Raw genomic sequence first — 25,774 nt, 5'->3', positions numbered from 1 at the left:
TTTTTTACCTTTTTGAAGGTCCAAAGCGCTTTACAGTCACAGACCCATTCACACACACATTCACACACTGGTGGCGGCTCGCTGCTGACATCTAGCGCCAACCTTCCACCAGAGGCAAGGTGGAGTTCAGTGTCTTGCCCAAGGACACTTTGACACAAGGGCGTGCAGGGCAGGAATTGAACCTGCATCTTACGATCAGGGGTCAACCGCCCTACCGCTACACCACAACCGCCCCAGGGTCGTTGTGTTGGGGGGGGCTGTGGTCGAGGTCCACTCAGTCCTTTTTTCTAGACCTTCTAAACAGGTTCAGGAACCTCCGACCAACACTTTTCTTTGTGGTCTTCTCTTTCAGCTCATCCACCTGCTGCTGTAGTTGATGAATTTGGACCTGGAAATCCTCTTGAGTTTTTCTGATGATGGTCTTTTTCTTCTTGACAACTTTCTTCAGGTGAGCGATTTGTTGTGAAAGGGTGGACTTTTCTTCTTCCAGCTGTTGTCTTTCTTGTTCCAGCTGCTTCTGGCCTTCCAGTTCTTTCTGGACCAAAGCAGCTCTTAATTTGGTGGACTCCTTTACCTTCAGGTCAAAGCTGAGTTTGGCTACATTTGTTTTGATCCTCTCTTGTTCAATCCTTTCTTGCAACAGGTGTATTTCCCTGCTGAGGTCCATTTTATTCTTGAGAGCGGCCTGTGTTATTGTCTCAAGCTGTTGGTCTCTTTGCTCCAGCTTTTTGCTCCAAATGACTTCAGACTGGCTTATGATGGCATCTTTTTCTCTGATGGTTCTTTGTAATTTTTCCATCTCCTTATTTTCAGTTCGGTGACATGCTGCCTTATGCTTCTCACAATTTCTTTGTAATTCACCAATTTCTTCCAGCAGGGAGTCTTTTTCCTCCTGACATCTTTTTATTTCGCCTTCCATCTGATCCATTTGGGAATTTAACTTCCTATTATAGTGTTCTTCAAGATCCTTTCTCTCCTTTTCAAAATTGTTGATGAGACCCGTAAATTCCTTCTCGTGCTCCCGTTTTAGTCCCTCAATCTGACATTGTAGCTTGAAGATCTCACCACTTGAGGCTGCATTAGAATTTTTTATTGCGGCCTTTTCCTCCTCATGAACTTTTCTTAGTTCAGCCATTTCTTGCTTGAGGGAGAGGTTTTCTTCTCTTTCTTTAGCCAGCTGATTATATGCTTCTGTTAATGTCAGCTCATGGTAGTTTAGAAGACACTCTTTCTGCATTTCCAATTGGCTGGTGAGGTCCAAATGTTCCTGCTCATGCTGCGCTTTTAGGTCGTCCATCTGACGGAGTAGTTGGACATTCTTTTTCTTGGAGACTCTTTTAGATTTGGTCACCTCAGTCTCCTTGTCCTTCAGAGCTGTCTTTAGATGAGCAATTTCTTGTAAGACGGAGGACTTGTCTTCCTGCCATTGCTGTCTTTCTTGGCTCATCTGTTCTTCAAGGTGTTCGGCTTTCCCAGCAGCTTCCCGCAGCATGTAATCTTTCTTCTGTTGCTCCATTTTTAGGTCGTCAATCTGACCGAGTAGTTTTACGATCCTTGTCCTGGAGACCTTTTCAAATTTGCTCATGATGGTCTCTTTTTCTGTGATAGTTTCTCTTAACTGTTCCATGCTCTTCTCATTTTTAGAGAGCAATTCCAAAAACTTCTTTTCAGTGGCGGCCTTATCCTCCTCATGAGCTTTTCTTAGTTCAGCCATTTCTTGCTTGAGGGAGGTGTTTTCTTCTCTTTCTTTAGCCAGCTTATTTTGTGCTTCAGTCATGTGGCTCAAAGAGGTTTCAGCTTTTGGTAAAAGTTCTGTCTTGTGGCTCATCTGCTCTTCAAAGTGATCAGCTTTCAGCTTTTCAGCATCCGCCAGCTTCTGATCTTTCTGCTGGAGAAGCTCCTTCAGACACTCTACTTCACTTTTCACAGCAGTGTTCTCTACTTGAAGTGCTTCTGCGTTCTCCACTGAGGTCGACTCAGATGTTGAAGTCGGCTCATCCAAAGCAGTTGTAGTTTGTTTTCCCTTTCCCAAAGGTTTGATTCCCTCAGGCTGAGTTGATTTAGGGACAGACACCGGCTTCACAGGAAAGAATGCAATTGGGCGAAAGGAGACGATTGGAGCAATACTTAAGGGTTTCAACCCTAAGGTTTGGTTTTGCGGGCAGGTTTTTGGCTTGGGGTTTTCCCAATCCTGCTGTCTTTTTGGTTCAGGAAATTCTTCCTCCTCATTTTTATAAAGGGGAGAATAATCATAGTAAGGAGTTTCTGGAGTCTCAGGAAATTCCTCTTCATCATCAGAAGGGGGGGGAGAGTAATCATTGTCTTCGTCAATGTCATCCCAGTCCATGAAAGTAGAATGAAACCCAAATTCAAAAGTGGACTCGTTCTCCACAACAGAATCCAAATTGCTGAGTTGAAAATTCTTTAGGGATTTTCGGACAGAACGGTGTCTTGATGATTCCATGATACTTTTTATTGAAAATTCTAATCAGTTTGACAGCAAAGGTTATTTGTAAACAAAGACACTTGTTAAACTTGGTACTTTGTTCTTTGCGATATACGAAACTTGCGTGCAACAATTGATCAGAATCTCAAGGTTTTTGCTCCTATTTGTAAACTTTTAACACTAACTCATGACAGATAATGTTAAATCATATGACATCATTTGACATCAAATGTTTTCATTTGAAGTCATGTGACATCATTTGACATCAAAAGTTAATCTGATGTATCAATTACATCATTGGGGGTGTGATGCTTAGTGATGCAATCGGCTCTGAAATGGGGGAGGAGCTTGTGTTTGGAGGGGGCGTGGGGGGTTATTGCACACGCAGACACACATAAACACACCTTAGATAAAATGTTGCACAAAAAGAAATGTCATAGAAAAATATAAAAACCAACCAATGAAAACCTTGCAATAGACAGTCACAGGAAGTGTGCACTGCAGCAGCTTTTAAATCTCTCTGTAGGTTGTTTTAAAAAGTGCTGACGGAGCTGCTAGAGCTGGCGTCATAAAACAGCCTATTCCATTGATTTGCAGCTGGGAGCTGATTAGCCAATATGGGTATCACTGTCTGTAGTATTATTAGAGTTTCTGTTTTGAAGAAAAACATCCTTCCTTTCTTCTAATTCAATCTGATTTACTTTTATTTATTTATCCATTTATTTGTCTCTAAATGAAATCCGGATGATTCTCACTTTTTCATTAAATATTTTATTCTGCTTTTAATGTATTGAAAAATAAATTGCAAAAACTCCAATTGAAACCAAACAAACCTGCAATCTAGATTCAGAAGCCTTTGCAGGTCAAACTGTTTTTCATGTTGTGCAATTTCTTTTGCACACACATGATAAAAATAACAGAAAAAAGTGGTCAGAAACTGTCTGTTTCCTGTTAATACGAAGATTTGTTTCTTTTTTATCACAGGGCCTTGTGGCATTGATCATATGTTATTGCAGCGCCGTGTGGCTGTAGCGGCACACCATCTTACCCGTACAAACGGCACCTGTTCTGCCTCTGCGGCCGTCTGCAGAGATTTAACAGAGATCTGTTGATGTACACTCAGCGCTGCAGAACGGCTCCTTCTTTCACACAGAACAGTGAGTGGACTGTGGCTCATCAGAGGCAGAAGACAGTGACGGTGTGAAAGCAGCTTTCCTTAACATGAGGCTACAAATGTTACAGACATAAGAACATCCATACCTGGTAATAAGAGCAGATTGAGTTAAACCATGCTGTATATGCAGGTTTAATAACAATTTTAACAAACAATTTAAGTTTTATTATGTTCTAAACTGTTTTCTGTATTGCTCTAAGGTGTGTCATATTCCAATATGTTGCTATTCTTTTTTCTGACCTGACAGATTGCAGAATACCCTTTTTTTTACTATTGTTTTTTTGTTTTATTTTTATTTTAATTTATTATTAATAAAGGCATATTTCTGTGTTTGCAAAAATGATTTTATAAATAAATCCCAATTAAAACCTTTTTTGGTGCATGTTCCAGGAGCAATGATAACAAAAGCTGGAAAGTAGCTGCTAATACTGTTGTGTTTGTAGTTACATAGTTACTTCTGTATTATTGGAATGTCAAATAATATGAGTGATACACCGAAGACAGCGTGTCTGCCCTCCAGGACCAGCCTCAGCTCTGAGACGTATTAGTTACAACTTTCATTCTTGCCAGAACTGCTCATGTTTGTTTCCTGACCTGTGGTCTCATCTTGGCCTAGAAAACTCCAGCCCTCCCCCCAGTTTATGTGATGCAACTGGACAGAACTGAAACAGTCAGAGATTCACAAAGCAGTGCCTGGATGCGGCTGCAGCCTCAAATTACACCATTTTGTTTGAAAACCCTGTGTGAAGACCACAATGACAGTTTATGTTCTGGAAGATTATTTTTTACATTGATTGCTTCAGTTCAATCATCTCTGTGGGCTTCCTGAGTTTGCCCTCATTGACTGTATAAGAGAGAGATTGCTGACTGTCCCTTCTTCAAAGACCCACCCTGAGGAAAATTGTGTGTTTTTTTTTAATATATATTTTTATTGTCATTTAAGCATAGTTTTTCACAAACTCAAACATCGCTCAGCACAACACTGGTCCACAATTACGTACATTTTTGCAGAAGTGTATTCCAAAATAAAGTTCCTTATTAAAAAAATAAATAAAAACAAATGAAAATAGAAAAAAACAACAATAATAATAACAAAAATAAAGTTAGTCAACAATTACACTGTTTAGTATGGAACCAGTGAGACTGGTAAAGCGGAGATAGGGGTCCATGTTTTCATGAAATCACTTTCAGTTGAGTGGAGCAGACAGGTCAAGTATTCCAGATGAAAATGTTCCATGACAAATCTATGTGCTCTTTGAGTTTTTAACATGTTCTTATGGCATTTTTCTCATACATGCTTAAAATTGCATTTCTGGGTATTTCAGTATTCAAATTGTCATGGATCAGGAGCAGACAAAAAAAATGACGTTGGAAAAAAGCCTGTAGCAGTGAGAAAGTACAATCAGCAGGCCACAGTCTCCCTGCAACGCTCCATTCTGATGCATCCACTTGCAGACAAATAGATCCATGTACGTCTTTGTTGTCCTTGTCCGAAATTACATCTGACTCAAAACTGTACGCCTGGATAGCTCCAATATTGCTCACCGTTTATGTTGCACCGGTAATGTTAGGTTTGGGGTGTGAGGGGCCATAGGCTAATGAGAAAGAGTGTAAAGAAAAGGATGATGAAAAATGAGGGCAAGGGTCAAGCCCACAACTCAGAGGTAAATTTCTAGTAAACTACTGATGCTCTGCAGAAACTATGTCCTACAAAACGACATTTTTTTTAAAAATATTTTGGCTAAAAACTTTGTAATCATGAAAAGATCACTAGAAAGACTTTTACAATAGTACAAGATACAATTTAGAGGGACTGTGAGTGCACCACTGCGGAACCCAAATGCAGAAAAATCACTGAATTTGGGACAAAACCCACTTTCATTGGGGACATTTTTTCCAGTGACAGTCTTCACCATCATTTCCTTTCAGGGGGGCAGTGGGATGCCCTTTTCCCCAAAGGTGCATACAAAGCAAATCCCATGGAGACTCCTCTTCTGCCCTCCTGTCCTGAGAAGATGCCCTTGGTCCGAGGATATCACTGGGGCTCTCCTCTTCCTCCTTTACGGGCTTCTGGGATAAATCTCAAACCGGTTGCTGAAAGATGTCTATAAAAAAAGTTCACCTGATTCAGATTTCTTTTGCTTATGGCCACGATCACCTGGAGTATTTCCGAGCAACCCTCTTCTTGACTGGATTTTGTTTTCTTTTAGTTTAATTAAAAGTGAAAAAGCAAACAATTTGCACTCCATATGCGAAAGTGCAATAGGAACACATCACCATCTATACAATTGTCCCCCACTCATCCGATAAGTGTTACTGTTCAAGAAAAACACAATATTTATTGTATTCAAGGAAAGCACATTGAGGCCAAAAGGCAGACCAGGGAGCAGCAGGCCTCGGCTCCTGTGATGGATATTTATAAAGTTTTTCAGAGTGCAAGTCTATTTTCAGAGGCTCTGTCTCTACAAAGCATCTCTGTGTGCTAATTTGGGATCACTGCAGTAAGCATGGATGGATAGTGAGATGAAAGGATTAGCACAGAAATGTAGGTATTCATGCTCTTTTTTTAAAAAGATGTTCTTGTCTGCTATGAATCCCTCTATCAGTTTTTACTGCCCTGTTTTAACTCGCTTGATTCCAATTTTCAAAACTTGGTGGACAATTTCAGCTCTGTTTTCTTGGGGGTGAACAGGCCTCTGTTATAATTAGCATAACATGTTGTTTGGGGGCATAAATAAACATAGACATTAAGACTGTTGTTAGAGCTTCTCAACTATAAAATGGTAAACCGAACCAACTAAATGTAAATCAGAGCAAATAAAGTGAACCTTACCATATTTTTCAGACAATTTTCAATTTTCGGATAAAACCGTTTGGGTTTTTTGGTGTTTTAACATGTTCTTCTGGCATTTTTCTCATGATGGATGACAAATACAAAGAAAATTAAGCTTAAGACTGCATTTCTGAACATAGATTGAGGTGACTCAGGAGCAGATGAAAACATTTTGTTGGGAAAAAGCCTGTAGCAGTGATGCAGGTGCTTCCTTCGGCACCCATTCCACGCCCTGCTCTGCTTCATTCCGATGCCTCCACGTGCAGACAAATACATGAATGTCTTCATTTGCCTCGCCTGGGCTGACATTTGGCTTAAAACTGTTCGGCAGGATGATAGCTCCACTATTGCTCGCCATTTTTGTTGCTCCACTAATGTTAGAGTGAGGACGTGAGGGGCTCTAAGCTAGCTGGAGTGAGTGTAAAAAAAAGGGATGATGATTGATTATAAATTATTTATTTCATTTTGGAATGATTTTATACTGGTATGGATCGATTCGATTACAAAACATGCCTCAAAGATAAATCTAGTTGGATTTTGGGAGTAAGAATCCAATATTCAGTTATTCATTACACTCCTATTTAACAGTATTTTGTATCTCTCTTGGCTATTTGATGTACATTTTGGTAAGATGTTTTGAGTTTTTAATTTGACTTCAGACTTTTTGTCCATCATGATAGTCATCCCTCTGCATCTCTCTGTGGCTCTTCTCTTCTGTGTTTTGTTTAGGTGATCCTGCATCTCAGTTGTTCTGACCTGGAGATTTCCAAACATAATCTTAAACTCTAGTTTCCTTTTGGAACATTTTCCTGGAACAACACGATCTGGAAGAATGAGGATCTCCTTAAACGTAACAAAATAGGCTTTATTTGTATCTATTTTTTTAATGAATGTCCACTAATATAATATTGATGTGATGCTGAAGTAAATGAAACTGTGACTGGGTTCTGCAGGGGGCATCTGAGTGAATAAATCAGCCCCGGCTCAGCATGACTGCCCCGGCATGCTGGCAGCGACGCAGGGCTCCGCCCGGGAGGGGAGGGATGATGGAGTTAAGATGGCAGCTCGGCTGAGGTTGCTGCCTCTCGGGGCTCAAAAAATAATCAAGGAACGAATGAAAAACAAAAGCGACATTGGTTTGGAGAAGAGTCGCGCCTTCTAGAATTCTTTTTTTTTCTTTTTTTTGTGGCGATGGCCTGAGAAGGTTTTTTCAGGAGCGCGTTGGCTGAGCTGGAATCGGATTGAAAGCCCATCGCAGCACTGTGACTGTCAGAATCGGCAACAACTGCATCTGCGTTTAAGAACCGAAAGCCGTGGATGCTAATTGTTGTGTGGGTTTTTTTTCTCTCCTCCTCCTGCTGCTTGGGGTGAACAAATGATGTGACATGTGGCGGGTTTGGTGACAACCGGATCGCATCTGATAAGCTAGATCTTGTCTGGCGGAGTTATACCCAGCGTGTTCTATATGCATTGTTCTGCAAAACGATGATGTGTGCTGCTGCGGCAGCGGCGGCCGCCGGTGGAGGGATTCTGCCTTCCTTATCGCCCTCGATGGGGCTGGGTGTCAGGGTCATTTCTGGAGCTGGAGCCGATGTGCCCACCATCGGTTCGGGGATGGGATCTTGCCCTATACCCGGAGCCCAGTCTGATTGTCGGACTCGGTACCAGCTATTACTCTCAGGACGAGCCCTTGCGGAACGATACAGACGGATTTATACCACTGCCATCAACGACAAGGAGCAAGGATTAAACCAAGGAAGGTGAGTGGGGGAAATGATTATCAGGAGCTGCTCTGTCATTTGAAGGGCTAACCGTACTAAGCTAACCCTTGCTATGCAGTATGCTAATGTTAGCATGCCAATTTAGCTATTTAATAATTTATCCATTTGTCCTATTAACCACCTGACCAAGTATAATTGTTTGCAAAATTTAAAAAAATACAACAACGCAGTTGAATTGAAACTGTGTTTTTTAATAATTTCGCTATCTGACATATTTATATCTGACTTCCTTAGCTTGTGGAAGCAGCAGTCACCGCTAGCGATGCGATGCTTCACAATTATGGCACAATTACGACTAGCATCGTTTTAAGTCGTGCTTTTGGTGTTAAACATGTAAACAAGTGCATACAATAGACTTTTCCTCTAAACTGATAACATCTTGCAGACACTTTGCATTTTAAAGAAGTTAATTAAACTGTCTTAATAGTAGCTTTAAGTGGTGTGTCACCAAGCTAAAATACAAACAAGCGAAGCTGTAGGTTTATGCTATTCTTTTCTAAACTATTTGCTGGGTTTCTCAGGTTAGCTTAACAGCACCTTGTACTTCGCGTATAGACTGAAATGAAAAGTTTGGGTTTAGGCCCAACGGCGTCACGGCTAGCTGGAATTATCAAACGTTACAATGAATTCTTCTCTGGCCTCCCTTTCAAGTTATTACTATTTTTATTTTAGAGGAATGGAGAGTTGGGAATAGCTCTACACTTGCAAACGAACCGGATTATTATGGCACACTGGGTTTTTGTAAAATGTCACGAGCCATGTTTGGGTTAGGATACTAGGGATGAACTCACGAGCGGTAAACAGTTACGTCATTGATTACAGGCAGTTTTTTTTCCTCTTTTTTTGAGCATCTTTATGACAACATTCCCCCTTCACAACAACAATACGATTAATAATTCACTGTTATTTAAATTATTTGGCCGTTTCGATTCTCAAGAATACAAATTTGTGCGGTTTGGGGTTTGTTTTGTTACCAAGCCTCCCACCTCCAACTGTCCATTTGTTCTTTGCTCATTTTTGACACAGACAGCCTTTTGTCTGTTGTTGTAGAAATAAAGACTTTGAGGTATTATGCATATTGTTTGACCATTATGCCTGCCCTCCTATTACTTTGAAAGCATTTTTGGCTTATTGCCCAAAATAAAGCTGTCATACTCACAACCATATCCACAATCCAGTAGTGTGTCAATAACTAATAAAAACAGATGATCCTTCAAATACATCATTATCTTGCGTGCTGCAGTTGACTGTCTCTTCTATTTATTTTCTGTCTGCAGTTGAAGAATCATATCAATTATGGGTCCCTTTTCCAAGAAATTGGCTTCTGGGCTGCCCTTGAGTGCCCTACTTTTCACCACTGAAAGTAGGGCCTAAACAGCAGCATTGTGGGGATACTATATCCTCAAAATAAGCAGGGTAGCAACAACAGTGCTTTTAAAGTCACCATATACTCACCGGTTGGGACTTGCTCCCTATGCAAAGATTTCTGATGAGATAAGTGCTTTAAAGTCCCACTCTGATCATCTTTTGATCAATTGCACAAATGTTCTCATTGGTATTTTAATTATGATGGAAAAAACTGAAATGTGAAAAAAAAAGGGAAATATTATTTATTCAAATTGTTAGCATTTTTAAAGCAATAGAGCCATATTGGAGGGAAAAAAAGAGCCTGGTGTGGTTTTGGAGCCTCAGGTTGCAGACCCGTGTTCTAGATAGATAAATAATAACTATAACACATTTAATTAGGGATGGGTATCGTTGGGGTTTTAACGGTACTACTACTCTTATTGATGCTGCTTATCGATCCGGTATTTTAACGATACTCTTATCGATACTTTTTGAGGACGAAAAATAAATAAATAAATAATAAAATAAAAAAAAAAACAGTGTTTTATTTCCTCATTAAGGAGCAACCTTGTTTTTTTAACAAAACATTTTACCTTATACATGATAATGTTACAATAAAAACCTGGAATGCACGTGGATGTGCTAGACCAGGGGTCTGCAACCTGAACCTCTCAAAGAGCCATTTGGATCAGTTTCCCAATGAGATGAAAGCACAGGGAGCAGCAACACTAGGTGTGTTTAGAAAAAATGTTTTTGCCGCTATATCATGATAGTTCATTTGGCAATACTTGTATTGATTCAAAATGCTGTCAGGATATTTATGTAATTATTTAATCTAATTATTTTTATCCTCTATGAGCGGGATGTTTCCTTTTGATCTTTTGTCCATTTTCCACAACCTTGAATAGACTTTTCTGTCCGTCACCCAGAGTTAAGATGAATGACATGATGGAAACAGATTCACTTCGTTGCAGACTGCTTTCTATTTATTATTTTTCTTTAAATATCATAAACCCAATAAATTATATAAATTTTATTGATAACTATTTTTTTTTGGAAGCAGCGGTTAGTTTGTCTGGAATCATAGGCGGTGAGTCTAAGCCCCGCCCCCGCCTTTCTACCTGTTTGCTGTTTTCCTCCGCTTGCAACCCCCCCAGCGTGTTCTACACAGACAGTCCAACATACGGTCATCGTAGCAGCAAAATGAGAGGATAGTAAGGGCGCCCTAACACAAATTTAATTAATTTTATGCAGAAATGGGTGGTTTTAGTCTAGGGGGATAAAAGTTTTTTTTTTTTGGGGGGCGCTTACGTGTCCCCTACAAGATCGCCACTGACTGTCTTTCCAGAAAAACTTCCCATCCCATTACAGACTCTGGTCGGCGTTCACACCTGCAGACACGCCCCCTCCGCGTGCTCACACTGCTCTCTTCCTCCTGCCTGCTCTGACGGTGTTAAAGGCACCACGACAATCTGATAGTTATTTTACTAAACCACAGAGAGCAGCAGCACAGGGAGAAAAGAGCCGCATTTTGGACTGTTTAGCTCTTTCTGCCATCGTATATCTTTGGTAGTGTTCCTGTGTGCCCCGCGCCGCATACTGTCTGAACAACAGCCCCGCCCCCCGTGCACACAAATAGCCAGACAGACCTCTCATCTTTAGCGACAATAGCGAAATTAATATCATTAATTAGTTGACTGACTTGGTGAGTTAAATATGGCAGATAACGTTTATATCTTGTGGGACACAAAAAAGTGCGACTTCTCCAGTACCGATAATAGAACCGTTGAGGTCAGATCTTAACGGTACTGCCATCTTGAAAAATGTTGCTCCGGGGCTCGTTCAAAACCGGGGCTCGGTACCCATCTCTACATTTAATCCAGTTATATATGTATGTGAGTTATCTTGGAAAACAGCCTCTGGATGTTGGATTACAGTCTAAAATATGTTTGTCTACAGTGTCTTAAACAGACGAAACCCTTAAAATGATTTTTTTGTTGCAATTCATTCTAGTATTATATCTGTAATGCTTGTAAATAGAATTCTTACTTATAATCTGTTGGGTTTATTGGTGTGGTCTTTTTTTTTTCTTTTCGACAGAAGTGAATCTATTTGTTTGACAAACTGAGTTTGTGCCACTACACAATTAAAAGTTATGTAGTTACATTTTATAAACTGTTTTTGTACAGATATTTTTGTTCTTCAAGATGGTGTATGTTTTTAAGTAAGTTTTTATAATAAGGTAACAACTTGATTCACAGTATCCAAGCCCTTTGGTACACAGAAGTGTGAAAATCCCTCTGAGGATGTGTGAAAGAAATCATTGACTCTGAACCTATCAGTTGTATTAAAAATACTAGATTATGTCTTTTTCTGAGCTTGTTTTTGTATAACAGCACAGAAAAAAAGAGTAAATTACAGGAAATTATGGATTAGAAAATCAATTGTACTAAAGTGGATGTGTTAACAAGCAATCAATCCTCATTTTAACAAGTGAATAATGTCAACGTGTCCTAATGATTAAGTTCCAGCTTGTATCACATTTTAAATCAGTTTTCCAGAATTAATATTTAAAATGACTTTCTTTTTCTAAAATAATTTTTCCCTCCATGTTTGTACAAAGTGTTTATTGAAAAGAGTGTTTGTGTTGTTTATCAAACAACTGCTTTGTACATCATGTCTTACGCAATATTTTATTGTTCTTTGTTTTTCATTGGTAGAATGCAAATTTCCATTAAATCTTTAGATGATCAAAAAGATTTATCTAAAATTTGCATTTATACGGTGTGATCTTTCCCTGCCTATGTTGGATTATACCAAAAATATTTGTTGTTCAGTGTAGATTTACTGATTGACAAAGGATTTTTATTTGCATCCAGTTCTTGATAGATTCTCTTTAACCCTTTCTTCAGCTGTTTTTGGTGAATGTCTTTTTTGGTATTTTAGTTTGCTTTTACAAATTACTATATTGATCTCATCATTTGCTTTGCTGCTTTGGTTTATCACTTTTTTACTATAGTTGGAGCAGGTCGTTGATTTTTGACATAAGTGACTAGGAAAAACTAAAATGAGATATATTTGTGTTTTGTTTGCCTCTTTAAAGACCCACTGCGATGAAAATGGTGTTTTTTTTGCATGTTCTTGTGGGTTTTTTTCCATGATGGAGGACATGTATAAAGAAAATTAAGCTTGGAGTTGTATTTTGGAGAATTTCTTTGTTCAAACTGTTGAGAAAGAGAACCATACACAAAAATGGAGTTTGATAAAGATTGTCTTGTTATTTAGAAAATACAATGGGCGGGCCTTAGGCTCCCTGCTCTGCTCCATTCTGATACATCCAGTTGTAGACGACTAAATCCACGAAGGTTTTTGTTTTCCTCATGTCAGCTGGGATCTGGCTCGTAACTGTACGGCTGGATAAATCCAAGATTGTCACACCGGTAATGTTGTTTGGGGGTGTGAGGGGCTGTAAGCTAGCAGAATTTGTAAACAGAGAAAATCTCAGTTATGAGTGACAGGAAACGGGACAGTGTTGCTAATCCTACCCACAACTCTGAGGCTAATTTCTAATGAACTACTGCCATTCTGCAGAAACTATGTCCTAGACATGGGCACAGGTTTTTGGATTTTTGGCTAAAAACGGCATCATCATAAAGAAAAGACAGCTGGAAACGCTTTGACTATAGATTAAAAAATGATTGGAATGGTTCTTTAAACTCTACTTTTAATGACGAGTTTCTTTCATTTGGCATTTTCCAGAAACTTCTTAGCTCTGCAAACACATCAATATCTTACTGGCTAATGTGTTTGTTAAAATGCAATGTCTTGGTTGAATGCCACAATTCTTTGTTGTTGCAAATCTTTAAAATTCGTCTGTACTTCCAGGGGTAAAAAAGCTTTAAGTAAGAAGAAACTGAAGAGGCGACAGAAGGTCAAGTCAAAAGTCAAAACAAGATCAAAGGTAAGAGATGAACCTATATCTTTGTTTTTTCATTCAATGTTATTTCCAATGTTGAAAGAAAAATAACACACCTACATAATTGTTTTTTTTTGTGTGAGCAGATATACATTACCACAGCAGATATACATTACCACAGTGAATTTCAAACAAAACTACTCAGATGCCATTGAAGTGCAGACTCAGCTTTTATTCCATGGGTTGAACGAAAACATTGCATAAAAATGTGACAAACTAAAGCATTTTTTAAACACAATCCCTTGATTTTATGGGCTCGTAACTAATTGGACAAATGAAATAATGTCTGAAGTTTAGTCTTCAACAAGTGAAATGCTGCTCAATTGGTTTCAGATCAGGTGACTGACTTGGCCATTCAAGAATATTCCACTTCTTTGCTTTAATAAACTCCCGAGTTGCTTTGGCTGTTTGTTTTGGGTCGTTGTCCATCTGTATTATGAAACGCCGCCCAATCAGTTTGGCTGCATTCACCTGGATCTGCACAGACAGTATGTCTCTGAACACCTCAGAATTCATTGGGCTGCTTCTGTCCTGTGTCACGTCATCAATAAAGACTAGTGTCCCAGTGCTACTAGCAGCCATGCACGCCCAGACCATCACACTGCCTCCACAGTGTTTTACTGATGATGTAGTGTGCTTTGGATCATGAGCTTCTCCACGCCTTCTCCATACTTTTCTCTTGCCATTATTCTGGTAGAGGTTAATTTTAGTTTTATGGGTCCAAAGAATGTTTTTCCAGAACTGTGTTGGCTTTTCTAGATGCTTTTTAGCAAAGTCCAATCTAGCCTTTCTATTCTTGAGGCTTATGAGTGGCTTGCATCTTGCAGTGTACCCTCTGTATCTACTTTCATGCAGTCTTCTTTTGATGGTAGACTTGGATATTGATACGCCTACCTCCTGGAGAGTGTTCTTCACTTGGTTGGCTGTTGTGAACGGGTTCCTCTTCACCATGGAAATGATTCTGTGATCATCCACCACTGCTGTCTTCTGTGGACGTCCAGGTCTTTTTGCGTTGCTGAGTTCACCACTGCTTTCTTTCTTTCTCAGGATGTACCACACTGTTGATTTAGCCACTCCCAATACTGTAGCAATTTCTGGCATGTTTTTTTTCTCAGCTTAATGATGGCTCCTTTTACCAGCATGGAGAGCTCCTTTGACCGCATGTTGTCTGTTCACAGCAAAATCTTCAAAATGCAAGCAAGAGTCCTCTAATCAACTACAGGCCTTTTATCTGCTTCACTCATAATGACATAACAAGGGAATTGCTCACACCTGCCCATGCAATAGCATGGAAGTCCATACATATATATATATATGGAGTATAGTATATGTGGAGTATATATATATATATATATATAAAATCTCTGAGGGCATTTAGCAGAACAAATGCTTCTATCGATTGGTTTTGTCAGAGGCCAGTAAGCCCGTCCACACATGAAGCTGCTGAGATGGAGAGGCTGTACACATCGGGAGTGGCTCCAACTTGCACATGAAGGGCTGTTGCCGAGCGACCTAATGCTTTTCTCATCTCCACGGCAACAGTTGCCTACCTAAATCTCTTTCATCCAAAGAGGGAGACAGACCTGTGTCTGTTTTTTATTTATTATTTATTTATTTATTTGATTTTATTATCTTGCAAATGCTCAGTAGATGTTTTAACTATGTTAAACACACTTTATGGTTTTATTTCGTTTTTAAAAGTCTGCCTTGAATTACAAGCGTGGTCTCATATTTTAAACTTAATATTAATATTTCAAATTTTTAAAAAGAGATTGGCAAAAGATAACACAAATGTAGATAATTCAGTACAATATACAATAATTTGTTAAGGCCTGTTAAAATTGCATTGTTCAATTTGTCCGTGTCTTGTAGTCTTGTCAGGAACCATTTATAAACAGAGATATCAGGAATAGGCAGAGGGGGCTGGCAAGCGTGCACATACCGTGGGTTGTGGCAACACGACAGTCTTGATGCATTTGTGTTCACTCCTGTTCTGACACCGTCATGACAACAAAAGCTAAACATTAACACACTTTTCTAAAAGGACAGAATGAAAAGTCTTATATTTTTAGAAAAATTACCCCAAAAAAGTGATATCCATGCTCCTGTCAAGTGTGACTGTACAGGTTTGATCTTCTATCAAATAAACCTGTTTTGGGTGTTTTCATGCTTGATTGTTACATTGACGTGAAATTAGAACTGCCAAACAACATTTTATAAGTGCCAAATAATGGAAACGATTCTGTAGCATAATTAAAAATAAAAGTCAATACCAGAAATGCCTTTTTTATTTTCAAAATAAAGCTGCATTTTTGACTCAAAATTAAAATTAAAAAAGCAATCGGCGGTTATTAAGTAGAAAATGAAAAAGTATTTTGAAGTATTGATTTTTCATTTGGGGCTGCACGGTGGTGTAGTGGGTAGCGCTCTTGCCTCACAGCAAGAAGGCCCTGGTTCAAGTCCCGGCTGGGGGACATGAAAAACACAACATCAATGGGGACCTTTCTGTGTGGAGTTTGCATGTTCTCCTCGTGCATGCGTTGGTTTTCTCCGGAATCTCCGGCTTCCTCCCACCGTCCAAAAACATGCTTCATAGGTTAATCGGCAACTCTAAATTGTCCATAGGTGTGAGTGTGAGAGTGAATGGGTGTGTGATTGTGGACATTCTACCCTGCGACAGACTGGCGACCTGTCAAGGGTGTCCCTTCTTTCGCCCACAAGTGGAGCGCCGTGACCCCGAAAGGGACTTAACGGAATAGAAAATGAATGAAAAGGATTTTTCTTTTTAATTTTAAGTCATTTGATGCATTTACATTTTGAAAATGAAAAAGCATTTCTGCTAATCCATTTTAATTGTCAAAGTAGACATTTCTAAATGAATGTTGCTACACATTTACCAGAGAACATTTTGAAAAGGAAATGTCAAATACCAATTTCTTTATCATTTAATTAAGTGACAAAATAAGCAGTGTTGAAGTAGAAAAGGAAAAAGCAGTTTGAACGATTGCTTTTTCTTTTTAATTTTAATTAAAAAAAATGCAGCTTTATTTTGAAAATGAAAAAGCATTTCTGGTATTGACTTTTATTTTTAATTATGCTACAAAACCGCTTCCATACCAAATGGCATTAAAAACTATAATAAAATATTTGAAACATCACCTCTATAGATGGAGAAAAAAATTCTTGTTGGAGAGGTTGGAAGTTCAAGGTTAAAGTCCCACTTCGATCTTTTTTTGTAAAAGCTTCCCAGTGGTCTTTTCATTAGGATTATGTTTTTTTTAGCCAAAATCAAAACCCCTGTGTCTTTTTATAGGAAATAGTTTCTGCAGAGAGGCAGGAGTTCACTGAAATTTGTCTCGATGTTGCGAACAGGACCGTTTACGCAGATTAATCCCGCCCCCCCTTCTTGTCACCCATAACTGAGCTCTCTGTTTACACGCTCTCCAGCTAGCTTACAGCACCTCACAACCCCAACCTAAAATGTGCACCAAAAATGCCAAACAATATTGGAGCTATCCATCCGTACAGTTTTTGAGCCAGATGCCAGCTCAGACGAGGAAAAGAAAGACGAAGATGGATCCGGTCGTCTATGAATGGACGCATCAGAATAGAGCAGCAGAGCAGGGAACCTTAAGTATTTTCTACGTCACAAATACAATCTTTGTCAGACAGGTTTTTGTCGTCTGCTCCTCATTCACAACAGTTGAAATAAATATTTAGAAATGAAATTTTGAGCTTAATTGTTTGAATATATGCCCTCTATTATCAAAGAATTGTCATAAGAACATAATGATATATGATTTTCATCGAAGTTGGTCCTTAAACCTCTGATTGGAAGTCAGTATTTTATGTTTTCCAGTTTTATCCTCATTGAGTAAAGGCTGGTTGAGCCTTGAAAAAACCTTTAAGAAATCAATCTGACTTTGACACAGAGTCAAAGGGATGTGTGCTTACAGAAGACAGCAAGGTCCCTTCCTCCAGAAGACCTTATGAATGTTTTTGACATGTTTACGCTCACTGTTTCAAAAGTTTAGACATAATATTTTATTATTAGTTTATGACTTGGGTAAGAAGTGGAGGATTTATTTTGGAACACTTTATATTCAGTAGATGTTCTGATGTTTGGACTAATCTGCGGTAAATGAAGGAGGGGGTGAGATGGGAATAGACAGATTTATTAGATGGGAGTGGAAGTGACATCCTCCTGTCTGGTTTAGCTGACAACAAATGACCTTCCTACCCAAACAGATGACATCATTCTCTGAGACTGTGAAACCAAAGCCAGTACATTGATCTGTATGAGTTTCGAAAAGATTTAAAATCATTTTGGGGGTGACACTTGCAGTGTCGTTTCTGTGGATTTGCTTGACTGTATTTTATCATTGGGGTAGAGTTTCTGTTTAGTTTTATCACTAAAGAGCCCCTGGGGAAGCATAGAGCTCTAAATATCCTAGTGTATCCTGTTTGTGTACATTTTACGTCAAGTTTTTGGCTTTTTTGTTTGAACTTTTAATCTTTTCCTATAAATGCTACACCTGAAAAGTGAATATTATTGATGTACAGGCTACATCTAAATTATAATTAAACCAGCTTGTTAAGACTAGGTCCAGGGTTCAAGTCTCCCCCATGGCCCAGTTCCAGATACCGGTATATAAAAGGATGGCAGAAAAAACTCACAAACAGGTTGATGATAGTTTCTTTTGTACCTTTGTGTCATTTATTATTCCTGTACATTTGATTCTCATTTGTGAAATCCTTAAACTAAGGTCATATTTTTGTTGTCTGAGAAGTTATTGTGTCTGGGTATCGGCCAAAGACTCCAGAATCCAGGAACCAGTAATGGACCAGCACTTGAAAGCTCTTTTCTCACAGTCTAATCTTGATAGCATTAGCTGCACATCAGTGTGTAGTTGCAGAGGCAGAATGGCTGAAAGGGCCTGAAGTTGATGTGCTGATGTTCGTTGGGGTAATCACTCTGTCAGCAGCACCGCTGCTGGGTTTGCTTTGTGGAAGCGCTCATGTGATGCAGAGCTACCCCGGCTTGAGTCAGCAGTTGCATTGTGACAAAAATGTTTCTTAAAACTACAGTAGTGGAGACAAATGCAAAATGTGTGAACTCGTTTGATTAAAGAAGCAGTAAAAGTCGTCTGTGATTTTCATGTAATAGGCATTGTATCTTTTATTTTTGCTCTCTAAATGCTGGTATTCAGATTTTTCCTGGACATTTTGTGTCGTCTTATTTCTATAGCCCGAGATAATTTCTTGTGTTTTCCATCAGGGATGTAATACAGATTTTTTTTTCTTCCCCATTCTCTGTTTTTCTCCAGGCTGAAAGTCTCGATGGAGCTTTCTGTGTACCCGACATCAAGCTTCACAGCAACCCATCCGCATTTAATGTGTATTGCAATGTGCGACACTGTGTGCTGGACTGGCAGCAGAGGGAGGCCTCCCTGGCGCTGGCCTCCAGGAGCTCTGTGCAGAGCGGGGACTCGGACAGCGAGGAAGAGGAGGAGTTTCGCGAGCCAGCTGTGAAGCTTCCAAAGGTAAGAGTAGAAAGCACCACAAAGCTGTCAGGTGGTTTAAGTTTTTACATCGTTCGCAGTGCTGGTCATGCACTTTCAGGCTTTTAAGCTGAAGCCATTTTGTCTCCTAATGCTTTTTGCTTGGATTAGTCAGCTTGTTTATACTTTAGCAAATAGTTCTAACTATAATAGTGGGTTTGTGTTATAAGGTTTTACAAGTAATCTAACATGGTGAATCAAGCAGGTGTATGAAGCCGTGGACACTGGGCAAGAACGCGTTAAATGCGGGTTCGTGAACACGCATATAGCCCATGGTGTTCACACTGTACAAGCTGGGAGGGGCTTCCTCTTCTTTTTCCTTTTCTACACTTAACTAGTCCATATCTGTCACTTACAGTTGGAAGAGGCTTTGTGTGAAATATCAAAGTGGTGCAAAGTTCTGGAATTTTTCTTCAGGCTTTTTCTTCAAATGGTTCGCACTTCCGTGAATTAAAAGGGACACCATCCATATGCAACTACCAAGTGCCTGACTGGTCAAAGTTTGCCTAGTCTAACTTTCAATGTGCGTTCAATAGCCTCATGCTTTGAACGTAGAGCCCTAAATCTAGGGCTGGGTTCATAGAATTGATCAATCTGAATCCATCCTAGCTTAATGAATCAAAAATCAATCCATAAAAGTAGAGATCAATTTTTTATGCCTTTCCTTTTTCAGTGACCTAATGCATAACAATAAACTCAAAATCTGCTAACTTGATTCTAACCCGTAATAGAATTGGATGGCTAATGCTAACGCTTGTATGACCAAAACATACATTTGCTGACTAAATGAACATCTTTATATACGAATTTTCCGATCTGTTTTAAGGAAACATTTTTTTTAAGGTAACCATTTGTGGTCTAATGCCATTTTTTGCTCAAATCTTCTGGAATAAAGGGGAATGCATGCAGCTCCACTTAGTGGCCAAACCGAAATACAGGTTCCGTAACCGTCTACACATTTTGTTGTTGTTGCTGAGGGTGGTGATGTGTGGCACTGTAGCCGTCTGCAAATGAGTTGTTTTGCTAATGCAGTATTGAGTTTTTCTATAAAATATGCATTAGAAAGATTGCCTAACAAATCTTAAAAAAACAAACAAACAACTTTCTTGTGCATGAAGGATGAAATCAGTTCAAGTAAATATGTTAAGCTGGGCCTGCAGGGATTGGCTCTGGAAGGTCGTTCTACAGCTGAGGATTTTACTATCACCTGTCACTCAAAAGCTCACTTATCAATCTCAAATATAAAAAACATTATTATTCACATAAAAATTAACCAAAGGTACAGTTATTTGTTTAGATTTATCTTCTTGAAGAGTGTCTTTCTCCTTTTACCAAAAATATTTGGTCAATGAGCCAGTTCTGGTCAGGTTGTCACTGTAACCCCACATTTTTACCCAGAATCTGGTCTTCTTTGGTGTTTTTAGTGGACTCGGTACTGGCAAGATTCTTTAGTCTTTTGGAAAACCAGGCCCCCCAATGAAACCATTGTGCTGTTTTATTGTTGCCTATGTTTAGCTTTACATCTCATGGAAAACATTTCAGCTTGAATCTAGATGTCATTAAGACTGAGACTTGTAGTTCATTTGGATCTAATGAAAAGAAAACTTAAAGTGTATTTCCTCTGTCAGCCGAGATTAAATGTTGATTTTTCTATTTGTTTTTGAATTATGATATCTACTCAGACGAGTGTGTGCCACCTTTTATGCCTTACTTTAATAAGAAATAAATGAATTTACAAGAATAAATGAAGTCATTTCAATATACTTGTTCCAATGAGAATGAAAGCTGAATGTAGTTCATTTCGATGAGAAGCACAGGTTAAGCTAAATTTGAGTATCCATGGGTTTTGCTACAGTGGTCTCACAAGTTGTCTCAGCATGTTAATGTTCTTTTTTCCTATAAAAAGTGTTTGTTTTGTGCTTTTACAGATCATTGGAATTGGCCTGTGTGGGGTTTTTGAGCTCATCAAAGAGACTCGCTTCTCGCATCCCTTACTGTGTTTGAGAAGCCTGCAGGCTTTGCTGGACATGCTGCAGGGTCAACAACCAGAGGGTTTTCAGACGGAGCCCCCCGATGTGCTTGGTAACACGTCTATGCACCGGCACATTCACCACCTTTTGAAGCACCACTTTTTTTCTTCACTCCATTTGCAACACATAATAATTTTTCTGTAAAAGCGATTTGTCAAACATTATGTGCTAAAAGTTTTGTGTGGTCTTTTTAAGCAAATGCTGCGTGCTTTTTCAGAGTCACTGTTCCAGCTGCTGCTGGAGACCACAGTGCGGAGCACGGGTCCCAATGACCCGACCGGACAGGCCATCACCGCCCTGTCCTGTGCCTGCCTCTTCAGCCTTGTGGTGGCCTGGGGGGACACAGGCAAAATACTGCAGGCCGTCTCTGCCATTCTCACCAATAATGGTAGCCACGCATGCCAGACAATACAGGTAAATTGTCAAATCAATGATAGACTTTTATAGAACTGGTAACTACACAAATCCAAATCCTTAGTGAAAATTGTTACTCTCTTTTGAGTAGGCTTGTACAATAAATCGCGATATTTATTGTTATCGCGATATCAAGCTGTGCAAAAGTCGGCGAAAATTGCAATAAATGGTTTCCTTGGATTTCCTAAAACAAACTTATGGCAGCTTGAAGCATTTAACGAATCAAATAAATCCCTTCATGCATTTGACAAATCGGATGGACGCCTTTAAACTTCTCTGTTTACATGCTGTCCCAGTAGCTTACAGCCCCTCAAACCTTCAACCTAACATCCTACCTAACATTACTAGTAAAGACGAAAACTGTGAGCTGTTTTGGAGCTATCCAGCCACACAGTATTGATCCAGATTCCAGCTCAGACAAGGAAAACGAAGACATATATGGATTTCTCTATAAGTGGATGCATTAGAATGCAGCGGAGTGGGGAGCTTGTGTCCCACCCATCGTATTTTTTACGTCCCAAATGAGATCTTTTCAAGCGGCATTTTCTGGACTGCTCCTGAGTGACAACAATTTGAATAAAGAAATACTTAAATATGAATTTTTAAGCTTAATTGTCTTTATACATGCACTACAGCATCCGAAAAATGGCACAAGAACATGTTAAAAAAGCCAAAAACACTCTTTTTCGGTAAAGTTTGGTAAAAAGTCTAGTTTCTCTGATGCCGTTGTTGTGTTCATACTCATGGATTAGTTGGTTTGAGTAAAGTTTAGCCAGATCAATGAATCATGAATCCAGGACTGAAAAAAAAGACATAAAAGTATTTTATTCAGTAATATTCTGACAATTCCTCTCAAATAGTCAACACTCTTCGTCATGTCTTGTTAAGATTTTTTCTCTTGTGACATCCAACCAGGTTCCCACCATTTTGAACGCACTGCAGAGGAGTGTCCAGGCAGTCCTGGTCGGGAAGATTCAAATCCAGGACTGGTTTGGAAACGGCATCAAGCGGGCCGCTCTGATGAACAAATGGGTTTTAAAAGAGGTCGCCATTGATGAAGATGAGCGTTGTCTTCTACAGACTGATGGTTCCTTTCTGTATTTGCTCTGCAAAGATGGCCTCTACAAAGTCGGCTCAGGATATAGTGGTACTGTGCGGGTATGTAAGGCTTCAGACTGTGGTGGTTAGGCCTGTTTTACACCTCAGAGAATCCTATTTGGTAAAAGCAGGGCGTCGACCATTTAGTATAAATGACTGAAAAAACGTCATGTTTTCCAGATTTGATCAGCTGAAGAATCCTTTATTGGACAGTCCCAATCTTTGTTAAAATTTTAGACATGCTGCTATGTTTAATGGCTTTAATTTGAAAAAGTCTGCTCTTTTGCCCGACTTCATTTTAAGAGCAGTCTATCTGCATACATGTGTTGCTCCACAGGGTCACGTGTACAACTCCACCTCTAGAATCAGGAACCGAACAGAGAAAAGATCATGGCTGGGCTTTGCTCAGGTAAGTGACAGAGCCGTTTATTTGGGATAGAAAACTTTACATAATTTTATAAGAAGGTCACATTTCCCATTTGGAGCTTCAGACCTATAAAAGTCAAATATATTATTCATTTTTAGATTTTTTAAACTCCAAGGTTTTACCAAATGCTTATAAAATATGAATGAAATATGTTTTGTTTTTGTTTTTCCAAGGGGTACTTGCTGTATCGCGACACAAGCAACCACAGTATGTCGGCCATCAAGATCAACCCTGAGACTCTGGAGCCTGAGGGGGCGGTCACCATGCCGGGTGCGTTTGGTTTGTTTCACGGAGCTCCCACACTGTCGATTTTCAAATTCAAACCTTTATTTGGTTTTGTGTAATTACACAACCAATGATTCCACCTGGAAATGTTTTTGCCTTCACTCCTTTATTTAAAACTGAAAACTAATATTAAAAACAGAACAGAAAATAATCTGACCTTTTTGTGCTTTTTCCAATTAGTTCCTGTTTTATTTTTTTCTACACTCTTTGGTACACCCCCGCTCACTTCAGATGTGTTTGGGTCTGTCACACCCGAGTTTAAATTAGCGTTCCCACCCGCTGAACAAAGTGCACAATCACAGGAAGTGAGAATAAACAGCGTGATGCATACCGACCCAGCCAGTGTGAAAGCAGAGATTTTTAATGGAAGAAGCCAAGTGGACCTAATGCCAACTAACACCAGACTCCCTTTATCTTTTCAGGCCAACACTCAGACGGACAAAACATCATCTTTACAGATGGAGAGTATATCAACCAAATCGCAGCCTGCAAAGATGTACGTTTTTAAAGCCACCTACTACACATGAAATCTTACCGTCTTTGTCACCATGATCTACGTGATAGCAGGGAGGATCAGGATAAAAAGAATAGTTGCTAGCACAGACTTTGAGCCTTTTTAGAGGGGAGATTTCATTTGTTGTTGCTTTAAAACCCATCATTGTGTTTGCCGTAATGGGAAATTTCCTTTGTGGCTGTGCTGGTGTTTGTCCCTTGTTTGAGAAGCATCTGTCACTGACTCAGGAGAATCTTTCCCCCAGGGGAGGAGCTGCAGCTTTGTGCCTAAGTGTGCATCTGTGTTTGGGTGGGGTGGGGTGGGGATGCCAGTGGCACCACATGTGAATATTCTCCAGGGATCATAATCTCACAGACAGTTATCTGCATAAGCACTCTGTAATGTGCGTGGGGGAGGGAGCCATTGAAAAGTCATATATCTGCTGTGATTGCAGGGTTAATCGAGGGTGCAAAGGACTGCTGCTGATTTGTGGTGTGATGAATGGAGAACACACTCAGAGTTCCATTTAGATTGTCTGACAAATATTTGTTAAAATTTGGAAATGAAAGTACAATGAACTATCACTTTGTTCTTGTGGCATTTTTCTGATGATGGAGGACAACATATAAAGAAAGCTAAGCTCAAAATCCATTTCTGAATATTTCTTAATTTAAATCATTGAGAATCAGGAGCAGACCAAAAATGCAGTTTATAAAAGATCAAATTTGTTTCATAGAAATTAAACTCCCCACTCTGTTCCATTCTGATTCATCCACTTGAAGGAGAAATAGATTTATGAACGCCTTTGTTTTCCTTGTCTGAGCTGGAATCTGGATCTAAACTGAACAGCTGGAAAGCTCCTCGATTGCTCACCATTTTTGTTGCACTGCTAATGTTAGGTTGGGGGTGTGAGGGCCTGTAATCTAACAGGGAGGGGAAGGGCGGATGGGTTTGTTCCATGTCAGACCTGCCCACAACTCTGAGGTGAAATTCTACTGAACTCTTGCCGCTCTGCAGAAACTATGTCCTAGAAAACCACACAGTTTTTTCTTTAAATCTTGGCTACAAACAGCATTCTCATAATTAAAAGTCCACATGAGAATGCTTTTACAATAGATCAAGAGATGATTGGAGTGGGGCTTAAATTAAGTTTTTGATTATTATTCATTGTTTTAAATCTAAACTTGTTTTCTTGAGATGACAGGTTACCACAGGCACAGCCGCTTTAACGTTTTGTAGATCACCACAGCTGCTGTTTTTGAAAAGTCTAATCTTCTGCACAGCGCCTGCTGGGGATTTGTTGGCTCCCATTGTGTTTGGATGCCCCAGTTGTGAAGCAAAAAAAAAAAATAGCTGCTTGTGGTTCTGGCGATTTAAGACCTTTTACTGATGTTTTTTTTTTCTTTTCTTATTCTGCTATTATTCTCTTTACAAAAAATGTTTTCAACGTTAGAAAACCATCAGTGAATATTTCTGCCAATAATCAGATCTTAATCTGAGTATTAATAGAATGTATAATATGAGAGATGGCCACTTCCTATTCAGGATGAGCAAATACTTTTTTTCTCATAGTAAATTATAAACAAAAAAAGTGATTTTATTATTTTGGAACTAATCCTTAAGGTAAAGTGATTTTTTTAGTTTAAACATTTATGCAGACTCTTCTGGGCTGTCTTCTAATGAAAAGTGGTCTAATATGACCCCACATCCAGAAAGATTACAATTTCAAAAGTAATATGTGATTATCATAATACCAAATATAATATTTAATCATCTGGTCAATTAAATAATGATTAGTGTTTTTTTTTTAACAAGTTCATTTATAAAGATGTTATTTTCATTTGATAGCACAATATTGAGAATATATTCAAACATGCCAATAAAATATTGCTTTTGCTGCAACAAATAT

The 25,774-nt window shown here is 39.2% G+C and overlaps 1 protein-coding gene across 28 annotated transcripts in view; it reads left to right on the top strand.

The window, feature by feature from the left end:
* The first annotated feature begins 7,482 nt into the window (after positions 1–7,482).
* The window catches only part of mycbp2 (MYC binding protein 2), an 80,491-nt gene continuing 62,199 nt past the window's right edge, over positions 7,483–25,774 (top strand). For all 28 annotated transcript variants that reach the window (XM_078940051.1, XM_023950833.2, XM_023950842.2 and 25 more), the window contains exons 1-9: positions 7,483–8,213; positions 13,467–13,542; positions 18,885–19,100; positions 21,047–21,200; positions 21,366–21,562; positions 22,478–22,720; positions 22,998–23,069; positions 23,261–23,357; positions 23,795–23,868. In XM_078940051.1, the coding sequence (XP_078796177.1) occupies positions 7,939–8,213; positions 13,467–13,542; positions 18,885–19,100; positions 21,047–21,200; positions 21,366–21,562; positions 22,478–22,720; positions 22,998–23,069; positions 23,261–23,357; positions 23,795–23,868 (1,404 nt within the window). In that variant the 5' untranslated portion in view covers positions 7,483–7,938. The remainder of the gene's footprint in view (positions 8,214–13,466; positions 13,543–18,884; positions 19,101–21,046; positions 21,201–21,365; positions 21,563–22,477; positions 22,721–22,997; positions 23,070–23,260; positions 23,358–23,794; positions 23,869–25,774) is intronic.

The sequence above is a fragment of the Oryzias latipes genome, chromosome 21 (assembly GCF_053564925.1).
Source record: "Oryzias latipes strain Hd-rR chromosome 21, Olatipes_Hd-rR_3.1".
In the NCBI taxonomy this organism is placed as follows: domain Eukaryota; kingdom Metazoa; phylum Chordata; class Actinopteri; order Beloniformes; family Adrianichthyidae; genus Oryzias; species Oryzias latipes.
Note: the sequence above shows the minus strand (reverse complement) of the source record. Positions and strands in the feature narration are given on the sequence as shown.